Source organism: Kwoniella shandongensis, chromosome 3 (assembly GCF_008629635.2).
Source record: "Kwoniella shandongensis chromosome 3, complete sequence".
Lineage (NCBI taxonomy): Eukaryota > Fungi > Basidiomycota > Tremellomycetes > Tremellales > Cryptococcaceae > Kwoniella > Kwoniella shandongensis.
This window is the reverse complement of record NC_089289.1, coordinates 1-12,581: the sequence shown is the minus strand read 5'-3', so window position 1 is coordinate 12,581 and position 12,581 is coordinate 1. Positions and strand designations below refer to the sequence as shown.

At 51.6% G+C, this 12,581-nt stretch overlaps 5 protein-coding genes across 5 annotated transcripts; 2 read left to right on the top strand and 3 right to left on the bottom strand.

The window, feature by feature from the left end:
- Positions 1 to 9: 9 nt before the first annotated feature.
- On the bottom strand, positions 10 to 1,970 carry CI109_101367 (uncharacterized protein; the record flags this gene model as incomplete). Its single annotated transcript, XM_065966957.1, has 9 exons — positions 10 to 305; positions 358 to 628; positions 687 to 778; positions 829 to 1,194; positions 1,250 to 1,403; positions 1,451 to 1,518; positions 1,581 to 1,741; positions 1,792 to 1,859; positions 1,911 to 1,970. The coding sequence occupies 9 exons, from the start codon at positions 1,968 to 1,970 to the stop codon at positions 10 to 12; spliced, it is 1,536 nt and encodes a 511-aa protein (XP_065823029.1).
- Positions 1,971 to 2,392: 422 nt separating this feature from the next.
- CI109_101366 (uncharacterized protein) lies at positions 2,393 to 4,864 on the bottom strand (the record flags this gene model as incomplete). Its single annotated transcript, XM_032006208.1, has 17 exons — positions 2,393 to 2,578; positions 2,636 to 2,772; positions 2,832 to 2,928; positions 2,979 to 3,197; positions 3,246 to 3,279; positions 3,331 to 3,449; positions 3,507 to 3,722; positions 3,772 to 3,815; positions 3,872 to 4,018; positions 4,074 to 4,124; positions 4,177 to 4,214; positions 4,266 to 4,301; positions 4,360 to 4,453; positions 4,503 to 4,566; positions 4,617 to 4,636; positions 4,686 to 4,698; positions 4,754 to 4,864. 17 exons carry the CDS (start codon positions 4,862 to 4,864, stop codon positions 2,393 to 2,395), a joined length of 1,626 nt encoding a protein of 541 aa, XP_031859421.1.
- A 1,292-nt stretch (positions 4,865 to 6,156) lies between these two features.
- CI109_101365 (uncharacterized protein) lies at positions 6,157 to 7,838 on the top strand (the record flags this gene model as incomplete). Its single annotated transcript, XM_032006207.2, has 8 exons — positions 6,157 to 6,228; positions 6,278 to 6,299; positions 6,351 to 6,981; positions 7,029 to 7,113; positions 7,155 to 7,349; positions 7,400 to 7,535; positions 7,585 to 7,700; positions 7,758 to 7,838. 8 exons carry the CDS (start codon positions 6,157 to 6,159, stop codon positions 7,836 to 7,838), a joined length of 1,338 nt encoding a protein of 445 aa, XP_031859420.2.
- A 130-nt stretch (positions 7,839 to 7,968) lies between these two features.
- Positions 7,969 to 10,181, bottom strand: CI109_101364 (uncharacterized protein; the record flags this gene model as incomplete). The annotated part of the gene is made up of 12 exons (XM_032006206.1): positions 7,969 to 8,233; positions 8,287 to 8,418; positions 8,474 to 8,537; positions 8,587 to 8,845; positions 8,899 to 9,087; positions 9,129 to 9,222; positions 9,280 to 9,385; positions 9,440 to 9,559; positions 9,610 to 9,657; positions 9,709 to 9,817; positions 9,875 to 10,016; positions 10,066 to 10,181. The coding sequence occupies 12 exons, from the start codon at positions 10,179 to 10,181 to the stop codon at positions 7,969 to 7,971; spliced, it is 1,644 nt and encodes a 547-aa protein (XP_031859419.1).
- A 445-nt stretch (positions 10,182 to 10,626) lies between these two features.
- CI109_101363 (uncharacterized protein) lies at positions 10,627 to 11,943 on the top strand (the record flags this gene model as incomplete). Its single annotated transcript, XM_065966956.1, has 6 exons — positions 10,627 to 10,797; positions 10,846 to 11,031; positions 11,091 to 11,159; positions 11,202 to 11,294; positions 11,360 to 11,429; positions 11,492 to 11,943. The coding sequence occupies 6 exons, from the start codon at positions 10,627 to 10,629 to the stop codon at positions 11,941 to 11,943; spliced, it is 1,041 nt and encodes a 346-aa protein (XP_065823028.1).
- Between the last annotated feature and the right edge of the window lie 638 nt (positions 11,944 to 12,581).

The following is a 12,581-nucleotide window of genomic DNA, read 5'->3' as shown; positions in this document are numbered from 1 at the left end:
AAGCCAGACTTACTTGTGGACGATGACAAAGTGCATTCCAAGCATGGCGGCAAGAGAAGTGGCGTGTTGACCGCCAGCACCACCGAAGCAACTCAAATTGTGAGCGCTTGTGCGGAAACCTCTCTGCTCGGTCAAGGCTCTTATCGGACGAGCCATAGAAGAATCGGCGACCGTGATGAAGCCGGAAGCGACCTGGGCTGGGGTGAGAGAAGAGCCAGTCTCCTCGTTGATTGACTTGGTCAATGCTTCGAACTTTTCTCGTACGATATCGTAATCGAGAGGCATATCCTCAGTTGGTCCAAAGACTGGAAGGTGTCAGACAGCACGTCCGGTTTCTATGCTCATTCAATGACTCACTTTTGGGGAACGAGTCGATGTGCAAACGACCAAGGAACAAGTTGGCATCGGTGACGGTAAGGGGACCTCCCTTTCGGTAACAAGCAGGTCCAGGGTGAGCACCAGCGGACTCGGGTCCGACGTTGAAGATCTGATTGCGGTAAGTGAGGATAGAACCACCACCTGCGGCCACGGTGTTGATGTCGAGCTGCGGGACCTGGATGGAGACCCCGGCGGTTGTGGTCTCGAACACATGCTCGTAGGAGCCGCTGTAACGAGAAACATCGGTTGACTGGGAATCGTCAGGCAAGTGATACTTAACAGGCCTCAACGATAAGCAATGCACTCACAGTACCTCCCATGTCAAAGCCGACAACTGGCGATCCCTCTAGAGGGTCATAAGATGTTCGAGCGAACCCGACAACACCACCAGCAGGCCCCGCTGCGACAATATCAGCTATGCACGATTGATCGCGTCGTTATGACACTCACACAAGATGGCTCTCAGACCTGAGAACTTCTTGAAGTCCGCCAGTGCTCCATCCGACTGCATGAATGAGACTCGACATTGAGCATCCTCCAGCTTATTGGCGAATCCCTTCGCGAAGCCTTGCAGGTATCTCTTGACTTCGGGAGTGAGGTAGGCATCGGCGGTGGTGGACTGTCCTCGAGCTATGAAACCGATCTTGGCCTCGATGTCCGATGATACACTGACGTTGTCGAAGCCCATATTTCTCGCGAGCTCAGCGATACGTTGCTCGTCGTCTGAGTAGAGGTAGGAGTGTGCGAGAACGATTGCGAGTGATCGGTACCCTTCTTCGTACAAGGATTTGAGAGAAGCAGTGACCTCTCCGATGTCTTGAGACTGGTCAGCACGCAGAAATGAGGATAGATACTTCATGCCCGCACTCACCTAATGGCTTCAACTCTCTTACAGTGACCCCACTGCTAGTCTTGATCAACCTATCGCCGTTGTCCGCGACGGTTTTACCCTCCTCCAAAAACTCGTGCCAAACGGGGATCATTCGCTCGTCGATTTCTACCACTTTCGAGTACAGGACATCGGGCTAGGAGATATCAGCAGGTATCTTACAGAGGTATCACAACTACTTACCTTCTTTACTGCCAGTTGGAAGAGGAAAGGTCGAGTTTGGAACGCAATCTCGAGCGCGTCGGCGTGACCTTTGTTCTAAGAGCTCGTCAGGGTTGTTGGTCGACATCGTCACTCACAATCAGGAGGGCACATCGTTCTCCCTTGCGCTCGAGAAGTGCGTTGGTAGCAACTGTCGTACCCATTCGGAGGTACTCGATGCGAGACGTGTCTATGGGAACATTCCTTGGGATCTTTTCCCCCGTGAACCATTCCAGAACTCGTCGAACACCTTCAGTCGGCGCATCCGCATAGCTACTCAGTTGGTCAGGTACCTTCGACAACATTGTCACCAAATCACTCACTTGTCCGGGTCTACACTCAGCAGCTTGACCAAATGATCACCCTTGCTCTCGCTCAAAGCAATGACATCCTGCTTCAAATCAGCTCTGACCTTGACTACAGCTCCTACACCATCACTCACGCAGAATGTTCCTCCCCGATCGATACAGATCTTGACCTTGTCATTGACCGCGATAGGCATGATGATGTGGACTGGATTAGGAGTTTGTCGATACCAAGAGGAGTTGACTGTTGAAATCTATAGTCTTTTGTGATATCACCGGTCGACGACGATAGACCCGCCGGAAAGGGGTTCCCGGTGGAACGGAAACATCGAACCGGAGCTTGTGGGAGGGCGGAAAGGCTGCCCCGCCACCATGATCACAGACCGAACACGGAAGTGGACCATTTACTGGTCTTAAGCTCTGCGGCATGCCGGGCTGTGGGATTTCGGGTTGTGCATTAAATGCACTTTGCCATGGGATGTAGCGACAACAATAACAAACGGGACCGCCGATAAGCTGGATTGAATAGCACGCAGTGCTGTTACAAAGTGGAGGGATTGACTAGATCCCGTGGTGACCACAACCCAACGTTAGACAACCAATTCGCATATCAGAACATTTAGTTAACAACCTTATCTACAATTCTTCGCCAGATAGACAACTTCCCAGCCCCTGATTCCTCCTCGCGCTCTTGGCGGATAACCTCTAGCTCTTCTACGATGCCCATATCTTCAGGCTTGATAAACGGCGACTTGATCGTGAACTTGAGGACAATATACAACCCAATGAGGACGAACGCGTTGATCTGCAGTCGTTCCGTGATCAGTCCATGACAATCGGCAGTTGTTATGGATCAACTCACGTAGTTGGAAAGGAAACCGGAAGCGGTGAAGTTACCCTTGAGGAACACGGTGTACCCAGAAAAGAAGATGATGAGGAAAGAGAAGATGGTGGAGAACCAACCAAGGAAGACGGGCATAGGAGCACGGTATGGAAGTTCTGAGGGTAGAAGTGTACGTCAGTGCCGAAGTGAGGGCACCTTGTCGAGAAGTACTCACCGCTTCGATCTACACCAAGTCGCTTCAATGCCCATTGGAAGCGTAAGAAGGTGATCGCAATGATGAACCATGCCATGAGTCCAGCGACGGAAACGAGCTGTGACCGCCGGTCAGACTAGACACGGCTGTGCAGTCAAAATCACTCACATTGACAAACCAGTTGAAGACAAGGGCCGGGGTGTTGGACGTGCTGCACTCCAGATAGGCAAGCGGCATGAAGATGCAGGACAACGCAACTGCCCAGTAAGGAGATCCCCATCGGTTTGTCTTCAAGAACAACTTGGGAGCAGCGCCGTCATGCGCCAGACCGACAATCGTTCGTGATGCCAGGAAGACACATCCGTTACCCGACGAGAATGCGCTTGTCTGGTGGAGTTTAGCACAAGGGTGTTTCAGAGATCAGACGCGACTCACAATGACGATGGCGTTGATGATCGAAGGGAGGGCTCTGCTTGCACTCTCAGCGGCCTGGTCTTGACTGTATATACAGACGACTCACTTGATTCCGGCTGACTCAAAAGCGAGAACGAACGGCGAGCCGCTGGTACCACTAGCAAGTCCAATTCGTGGGTCGTTGGATGAGAGGATGAGTCCGACAACCAACAGGGATGCGAGGTACTGGAGAGGGAAGCTGTTCAGCGGGCGATTGACGTAGTGAGCTCTCCATGTACTCACGAATACAATGATTCGAATAAAGACTCGCTTCAAGGCCGTAGGGATAGCCTTTCGAGGGTTCTGTACTTCCGCACCCGCAGTAGCCACGATTTGGATGTTGATAAGTGCAAAGGCCGCGTTGGTGAGAGTAGACCAGAAAGCCAAGAACCGGCCAGCGGATCCGGTTTTGATGTACTCTTTGATGGCGCCTTCACGCCAGTGCTTTCCACCAATAAACTGATGACGAGTATGAGCAAGAGTCATGAGTCAATCGAATTCAACGCACCTCTCCAGAAGGACTCCCTCCCCAATCGACGATGAGTCCGGCCACTGTGCAGGACCCGATCAGTAAGACGCAACGAAATATGTCGAAGGGTAGCACGTACGGATCAAGCCAACGATCAACAGGATCTTGAGCACACCGAAGACGAACTCAGTTTCGCCATACACTCTTACGGACGAGAAGTTGAAAGCAATGATGATGACCATGAACACAGAGATGAAGATTGCGAGATTGAGATCCGGTCGCCAGACTGCGCGTACATGGTCAGGAACTGGAAGGGTTATACACGTCCTGGTTGAACCTACACGCAATGAGGGAGCTAGCCGCAGTGAGCTCAGCAGGAGCAGTAATTGCCACTGTGCGGCCGTCAGCAGGCGTTAATGCAATGGTTTCGAAATCGATCCTCACTAGAGTACGCAAAGTTCCAACCGTTGGCAATACCAAGTCTGGACGGGTGTGAGCGACTACGACATGTTCCTCAAACGTCACCAACTCACGCTCGGTCAACAAACATGTAAACGTGACGGGTGGTTCTAAGACAGGTCTTTAGTTGGATGTAGCTCGATGGTACCTGCGGCACCTGCCACTCACCCTCCTGCTCTGGGAATGAAAGCTGCCATCTCCGCGGTCATGAGCGCAATGGCGCATGTGAGTAGACCCACAGCGGCATATCCAAGGAGGATACCTACGGGGATACGATCAGCGGTCGTCGAAACTGCGGTCGACGAGCTCACCCAGCGGTCCGGCGTTTTTCAAAGCGGATCCGGATCCGAGGAAGAGACCAGTACCGATAGAACTCTGAATGGGTCAGTCAGTACGTTTATTCACTCGGATACCGCGGTACTCACGGCGAGAGCGATGATTCCAACTATTGCGATGTTAGTCATGTGTATCCTACTACAAACCGATCGACTCACCATGTCGAGAAGTCTAAGACAAGTCGTCAGTCTCACTTTCTGATCCATGCGCATTGTACCTCACTCACCAGACTACGATGAAATCCCTTGTCCTCGTTGGTTGCTTCGTGATCGCCATCCAAATGCGAGATCGGTAAGACCGAGTCTTGGATCTGTTCTTTCTCCTTGTCGTATGACATCGCAACTTATTGTGAAATCGATCGTTGGTGATTCCTGAAATATGCGAACTGCATTAGTGCCAAAATTTGTTGGCTTTATGTAGCATCGTCGATCGGATGGTCTCGAACAGTGAACAGATAAGAGACTGAGGAGATAGATTTGAAGTGCATGGTAGCGGCTATTCTCTTCTCTGTTATCAATGTTCGGGGATTGTCTTGACGTAAGCAGTGTAGCGGAGAGATGTAGCGAGGTGATTCGCCCGAGTGCAGCGGTTTTTCGGGATAGCTACGTGATGAACCCTTATCTTCTGATTACCCAATGAGGATTTGACTGGATGCCTGGATGAACGAAGGGTGGATGGGAACCAGGCGCGCAGCCTCAAAGTCGTATGCTGAACTCACCAGCAATCAGAATTGCGGAGGACATAGTGCTATGAGTTCATAGCTTGACACCACCATGCATTGTCATGGTCACCTCCGTCATCGTGATTGCATAGACGGCTGCCGAGCGTAATATACGATACCCCGACCGATTTTGCCTGTTCCTTACACGTTGTCCATTCGTCGTCTTGCTATCAAAACACATCTCTTGCTGGGCGGTGAATCTCACTGACGGGACTACTCGAGGTCTGCCTTGCACTGGACCGATCTCAGATGGTCCACTCTGATGGTCCAATAGGCAAGACCACGATGTGGCCCCGATGTTGAGGCCAGAATCAGGAATCTAATTTTATGCTTACTCCACTGGACTGGGCGGGATCAAATACGACTCGGGCGTTGAAACAACCTCGACTTAACGTCACTAATGTTGTTGTTCTTTCCTTCACATTGGATCGATAAGGTTGTACCTTCAGTATACGACAATTGCTCGAGAACACCGACATGGAGGCCGGTCCTAGCAGAGGGAGGAAGCGTACGGCGAAGCTCACAAGAACGAGAACAGGTATGCATTCAATCCCAAATGCAGATGCGATGTCGATGTTGATGGTACGAGACAGGCTGTTTTGTGTGCAGGAAAGCCAAGCATAAGTGAGTCGCTTGTGATGGATCCCCGCTGATATACGACCAGGTGCGATGAGGGAAAACCGACATGCAAACGGTGTGCTCGTCAAGGCCTTGTGGTGAGCGAAGGTCGCCCTCAGTCGGACAGGACGTCTAACTCGATGCAGTGCGAATACCCCCAACACATCACGAGAAACACCTATCATGGCTTTCAATCATCGTTTGCGTATACGCATACCGTACCCCCAGATGTGCAAGACGATGCTCTAGGAACGATCGAGGAATTAACCAGACTGACATCGTCGTGCCCGATGTTACCGCTCGAGCTACCTCCGATGGATCTGCTGGCGTGGATATACCCTGATAAGGATGAGAGAGAGTTGGTAAGCACCTCCCGTTGGAGTCCAGATAGCAACAGCTAACAAGACCCAGATGAGCCACTTCATGTGCTTCGGTATGTCTTCATACTCCTGTGAATCTAGCGTTCTACTCACAGCCATGGCAGGTACCATCGGCATGTGTGCGATACCGCAGGTTGACAAACCTATCCGATTTTTCGACGTCGCGCACCATGTCAAGAACCCCCGAGGTTCCTCAATCGTCTCAGACTCGCTGCTACTCTCCTTACTGGCAGTTGCGGCTGTGCATCGTTCTGCGATCTTCTCTCAACAGGGGAAAGGCCTCATATCGTCTCAACCGGTTGGAAAGCGCGGGAAGCCACCGATGCCTCCATTTACTCCTACGTCCAATACGATTAAGCGCTTGAAAGATATCGCAACGCACTTCTCAAACTCGGCGATAGAGATGAGTCGTACCGCAATGGTGGTGAAGCTGTCCGACGACGACAGCCTTTCTGATCACGCTGTGATCTATGTTTTGGAGAGCCTGGTCAGCTCCCTGATCTCCCAAAGTATGCTGGGTGGGACCCATTGGAAAGACGCCTTTGACATCGCGTTGGGAATAATCCGGATGAAAGGGGGTCCTGAGAGGATGTTAGAAATGGCCAAACAAACATCGGATGAGGCGTTGACCAAGATCCGAGCATCCCTGGAAGACTTGGCTTTCGTCGATACCGTCGTATGCCTCAGTACAGGAATACGACCTCGTTTACTAGTTGAGCCCTTCCAGCCTTGGTGGTGAGTGGGCTTCTCTTCGTTCGAGTAAGAGCTGAGCTGTTATAAAGGTTCGATTACGCTCCAAACAATGGCCGCGGCGCTATGAACGACTTTCACTACGCATATGGTCTGGATCGTGGATTGCTCGAACTGGTAAGTCATCTGGAGTAGTTTTGGTCACTGATTACTTCAAGGCCAACCGTGTCAATATGCTTGTGTACGAGCGCGATATACTCGTCAGTCTCTCTAGTCGAGAACACACCGCCATTCACGATACCAAAGTTAGAGACATTCTGCTCGAGTTGGTTATCTGGGAATCTGGCATCGATCAATCCAAAGAGCTCACTCGGGTTGAGGTGGGCAACATCGTCATGATTCACGTGATAAGGGTATGTGACAAAGTGTCTCCTTCGTTCGGGCGCTTATGAATGATTTCTAGGTCACGATATACGTGCAGTTGCTCCAATACCCACACTCGCACCCATCTGTCCAATCCTCGGCTTTGGTTGGTCTTCGGGTATTGGATAATGCTGAAGGCTTTGTAATGAGCTTACTCGTGCCAAAGATCATATTCGGCAAGTGAAGAAAGGCCTGAGCTCGGACAACGCTCATGTACAATCACAGGCTCGGTCATGTTAGATACCGCTGGATCCGCGCTCGCATTGAAGACGATTACGTGCTTGAGATCGACAGTCACATACTGCTATGATGTCGAGGAGGCGATTAGGGTTGTTGAGCAGGTCAGTGTGCTGATAGTGAGAGTGAGTGGAATGAGCTAATCCAAGGGATATATATAGATCTACAAAGACCGTGACAACGGCGCAACTGATTCGGACACAAATTGGCATCGTTATCTCGGAACGGCATTGTTATTATAGTTGGGTTCAGGTGTAATTTACTTCATGATGTTTGTACCCCTTTAATTGTGCTTACGCTCTTCATCGAGGACATGTTATTGTAATAGTAACTACGTGATACATTGGTTGGAAACAGGCCGAGCAACACAAGCTAGAAGACTTTGTCGTTGAGCCTTTGCAATCTCGAACGCGGTTGCCCTACTCGCTTCTCCTCGGCGGCGTAAGTCAACGCCTCAATCTCGGCCAAACCAGTTTGGAAGTCCATCTCGGTAGGTGGGATGCCGAATAGTTGTCTTGAATGCCGAATGCCTTTGATTTTCCAACCGATAAAACATGCGATGAAGATGAAAACGGCTCCGTATGTGAAGAGAAAGTCGGGAACATCGAACTCTCCCGGTCCGAAGAAGGAATAGCCACTACGAAAATGATTTAGCTCAATAACGATCACCATACTAGAGAGCTCGCTCACCTGAAGACGAGCGCAAATATCGACCAGACCAGAGTATACCACGCACACGCTCGGGGGAACAGGCCTCTAGCGGGTAGCCAGTCCAAACCAAGACCTTGAGCCTTCATGCCGATCCGGAATCGGAGGAAGGTACTAAGAGACGACGTTACTTTGATGCTCTCTCGGTTGGAATTGATCTGACACTCACGCTGCAATGACAATCCATGTGACCAATTGGGTCGCTGTTGTAAGGTTGATCAACCAGCTCAAAACTTCGCCAAATGTCAGCTTCCGGTTCCACAACCGGTACATCGAACCTACCTGTACTTGTACCACTGGACACGGCTAGATATGACAGACAGGACAAGCTCAGTGTGATAAGCACGCACACATATGGAAGACCGTATTTGTTGGTTCTAGTGACAAATCTAGGCGCTTGATGTTGAAGACCTAGACTGTACAGCGTTCGACTCGCAGCGAAAGCCATCGATGACGCCGAAGAGAAGAGGGCGAGGAGCAGACCCGCTGTCAGGATCGATGGGAGGATTGGAATACCCAAACGAGTCATATTGATGACATACTAGGAGGACAGTCAGCTTTGTGCGGCACGAGCGGTGCACCTTCCAAACCCACTGGCGATCTGGTTGTCTTGGACGCTCCCAACAAGTCAGGATCGTTGTATGGCGCGTTGATGCCCGCAGCCAATGCACCTCCGACATAGAAAGCCAAGATACGGTAGATCGTTGATCGGTAGGCTTTCGGCAGGACGCGCCGGGGGTCTTTTGTCTCACCGGCGACCAATGCGATGTAGTCGGGACCAACCTGGAGTGCGATCAGCGCCATACCTCAGCTGGTCAACTTACAATTCCATAAGCACCCCACTGTAGAGCATGCCAGACCCCATAAGCTCGATCCTTGGCTGTCTCGCCTGCGAAAAGTCCGGGGTCACGCCAGAAGCTAAGGAGGTGAACGGATCAGCGGAGGTCCTCGTCATGGATGAGCGATATGACACACCGGAAACCATATCGGTCATGCAATGGGTTGCCGCCCAGCATGGTGATGAAGGTGAAGAGGAAGGCGCCGATTATCATGAAGATTTTGAAGATACTGATCCAGAACTCTGCGACATGGAAGACGATTAGTGTACGATAAAGGACGTGTCGTGTGAACTCACCTGTCTCTCCGTATACTCTCACATTGACCACCTGTACGGCGAGCAATCCAGCCAATCCTGCCGAAATACAGACAGCGGGGTTCAAGTCCGGTGCCCAGTACTCCACGAGAACGTTGAATGCTGCGCTCTGCATTAGTGATAGTCACGCAGCGAGCGAGGGAGATACTTACCTGTCAGCTCGTTGCAGATGAGTGCGACTTGGGTGATGAAGTAGTTCCCTGGGCGGGGTCAGTGATGCACAGATCACATCGTAGAATCAAACAACCCACAACCGAGAGCGAAGCCCAATGCTGGGTCGAGAAAACGGGTAGCATAGGTCACGAAACCTCCATCTACCGGCAAAAGAGTGCTCAGTTCTACCAAGAAGTTGCTGACAGCCTGCAAAAGACATGAGTGATCAGATTCATCGCGAGGGTAAAAGTCGGACAATCTCACCCAGATCACCGTCGACCAAATGGAAACACCGATTAATAACGCAAGCGGCCCCTCAGTGAGCGGGCCACCAATAGAGACGAAGATGGAGGAACCGATCGCACCGGAGATGGCGATGAGTTGCAAGTGTCGCATCCGAAGACCTCTGCACACGTGTCAGCGTAGCTTCACCATGCATGCTGGGTGGTACTCACCGATGAGCGTTCGAGGTGATGGGTGATACATCACCAACGGGTGCAACCGCATCGTAAGTGAGATCTCCCTTGCTTGAGTTGTTCTCGTTCACTATGTTGGGAGAATCGACGTTCATTGCGTGTATGAGATGATGAGGGGGCCAAGAAGTGTCCCATCCTGCTAACTGTGGATGGTGTTATATGGGTAATCCATCTATCAACCCGAACAGTCTTATCTCGGGTTGAAAGAAGAATGAGGATCTCGAGTCCCTGAATTAGCCGATGGAAGCGAAAATAACCACTCTAACCGCTCGAACCGCTCCAATCGCAGATGTTGTCTCAACCCTTCATCTCACTGTACCTCTTCAACTTGATTGCGTAGGGGGTGCATACGATCACTGAGTCATGCGTCATATGGTTAGCTCGGCTCGCTACCGCGGTATCCTCGGGCACCTGCGCAAGCTATCGACCGGTTGATAAGACGTTATCCGACGTTGTTATGTTTTGCTTATTGCTCTTCAGTCTTCGTTCACAAAAACAACAACCGCCATGCACATAAAGGAGGATGGTCTACACACAGCTATGGCCCGCGTAGCGGTGTCCTCGGATGAGAAGAGCGCAGCAGGGTTCCCGTTGCAGCGAGGGATGGGTCTCTCGCATTGGCAGCAAACGACGAGGGCCAACCCGTTGCTGAACCACCGATCGACGGCAGATTTGCCCACCGGTGCAGACGTTGTCGTCATCGGATCTGGTGTAAGTGTTCTTTCTACCTCAAGCCAAGCCAAGCTAATTGACCTACAGATCTCTGGTGCGGTCGCTGCGTTGTCGTTATTACAAGATGCCAATCCTCCTCGGTCAATAGTCATGCTTGAAGCGAGAGAACTCTGTTCAGGCGCGACGGGAAAGAATGCTGGACATTGCAAGCCGGACGTATGGAGGGGCTTTTGCAGATACGCCGAGAGGGTTGGAGTGACACAAGCGATGAAGGTGGGTGATGCTAGAACAGCAACGCTGAAGCCATACAGATTCTCGAGAACGAGCGACAGACGTGGGAAGCGTTGGTCGATTACATTACGAAGGAAAAAGTCGATTGTGATGTTTGGGTGGGGAAGACAGTGAGTGCTGACTTTGTTGAGCTCGCCGCTGACAAACCACAGCTCGACGTGTTGATGGATGACGAATCAGTGCGCGCAGCGGCGGTGAACTTTGAAGCATTCAAGGCTGCCGGGGGAAATGTCTCACCAATAGACGTCACTCTTGATCCAAACGAAGCGGAAAAGGTGAGCTCCACATCGAGACATACGCTGATTACTAGATCTCACGGATACACGGTGCGAAAGCAGTCTACGCTTGGAACGCGTCGACTCTGCATCCGTTCAAGCTTGGTGAGTTGACGTCGATGCCGCTAGCTGACATGCAGTTGCGCACATTGTACAGAGATGCATAGGTCTCGGTCTGAACCTTCAGACATGGACTCCTGCTACATCAGTCGAAGGGAGCGCGAACCAATGGGTCGTTCGTACCGAGAGAGGATCCATCAGCACGCCAACCGTCATTCACGCTACCAACGGATTTGCCGGGACACTTCTTCCCGAGACCCGATCCGTTATCATCCCCACACCACACATGTGCGATCGCGTCGTCCCACCAGCGTCTTTCTCTGGCAGCTTTGCTCTGCAGAACTCGTACGCCGTGATATCCACCAAAGGCATGTACTCGATCAACCCTCGTAGTACATCGGATGGTGTAATCTTGTTTGGAGGAACGTCGCCAAACATCCACAAACTGGAAGAATACGTCGCGAGGGACCACAAACGGCAGGTCGACGACAGCTTGATCAACTTCAAGCCGGTCACAGATGCAGTACGGGAGCTTGGCACGAATGGGTTCCGATGGTGAGTCTCGTTCACGAGTGATTTAGCTAATTCACGCAGGGACGAGCAGAAGCTCGGTGCTTCACCGCGGTACGACTACGCGTGGAGTGGGATCTTGGGGATGGTGAGTAAATTCACCAGTACTGGAGCTGACATCCAGAGCGTCGACGAGGTACCCTTTGTCGGAGCGGTGCCGGGTAAGGAAGGCCAGTGGATGTCATGCGGACACACCGGGCATGGCATGGTAAGTATGCGGTACTTTCGACTGCGCTGATATCAACAGGCTCGGATTTTCACATGCTCTCCGGCACTGGCGAAGATGGTCAGAGGTAGCAAGTGGTCGGACGTAAACCTCCCGGATTGCTTCCAAGTCACGCAAGAGCGGCTCGATAGATTGTCCGATCGTGAGGTTTAGATAGATGGTGTTTACCCGTCTGTTTTGGCGAGACCTATGCATAGATCATTGTGAATATATCGTGACAGAGTATGTGCTACAAACCATGCCATGCGTATCGGGGTTAGGGGGTTAGGGGTTAGGGGGTTAGGGGGTTAGGGGTTAGGGGTTAGGGGTAGGGGGTTAGGGGGTTAGGGGGTTAGGGGTTAGGGGGTTAGGGGTTAGGGGGTTAGGGGGTTAGGGGTTAGGGGGTTAGGGGTTAGGGGGTT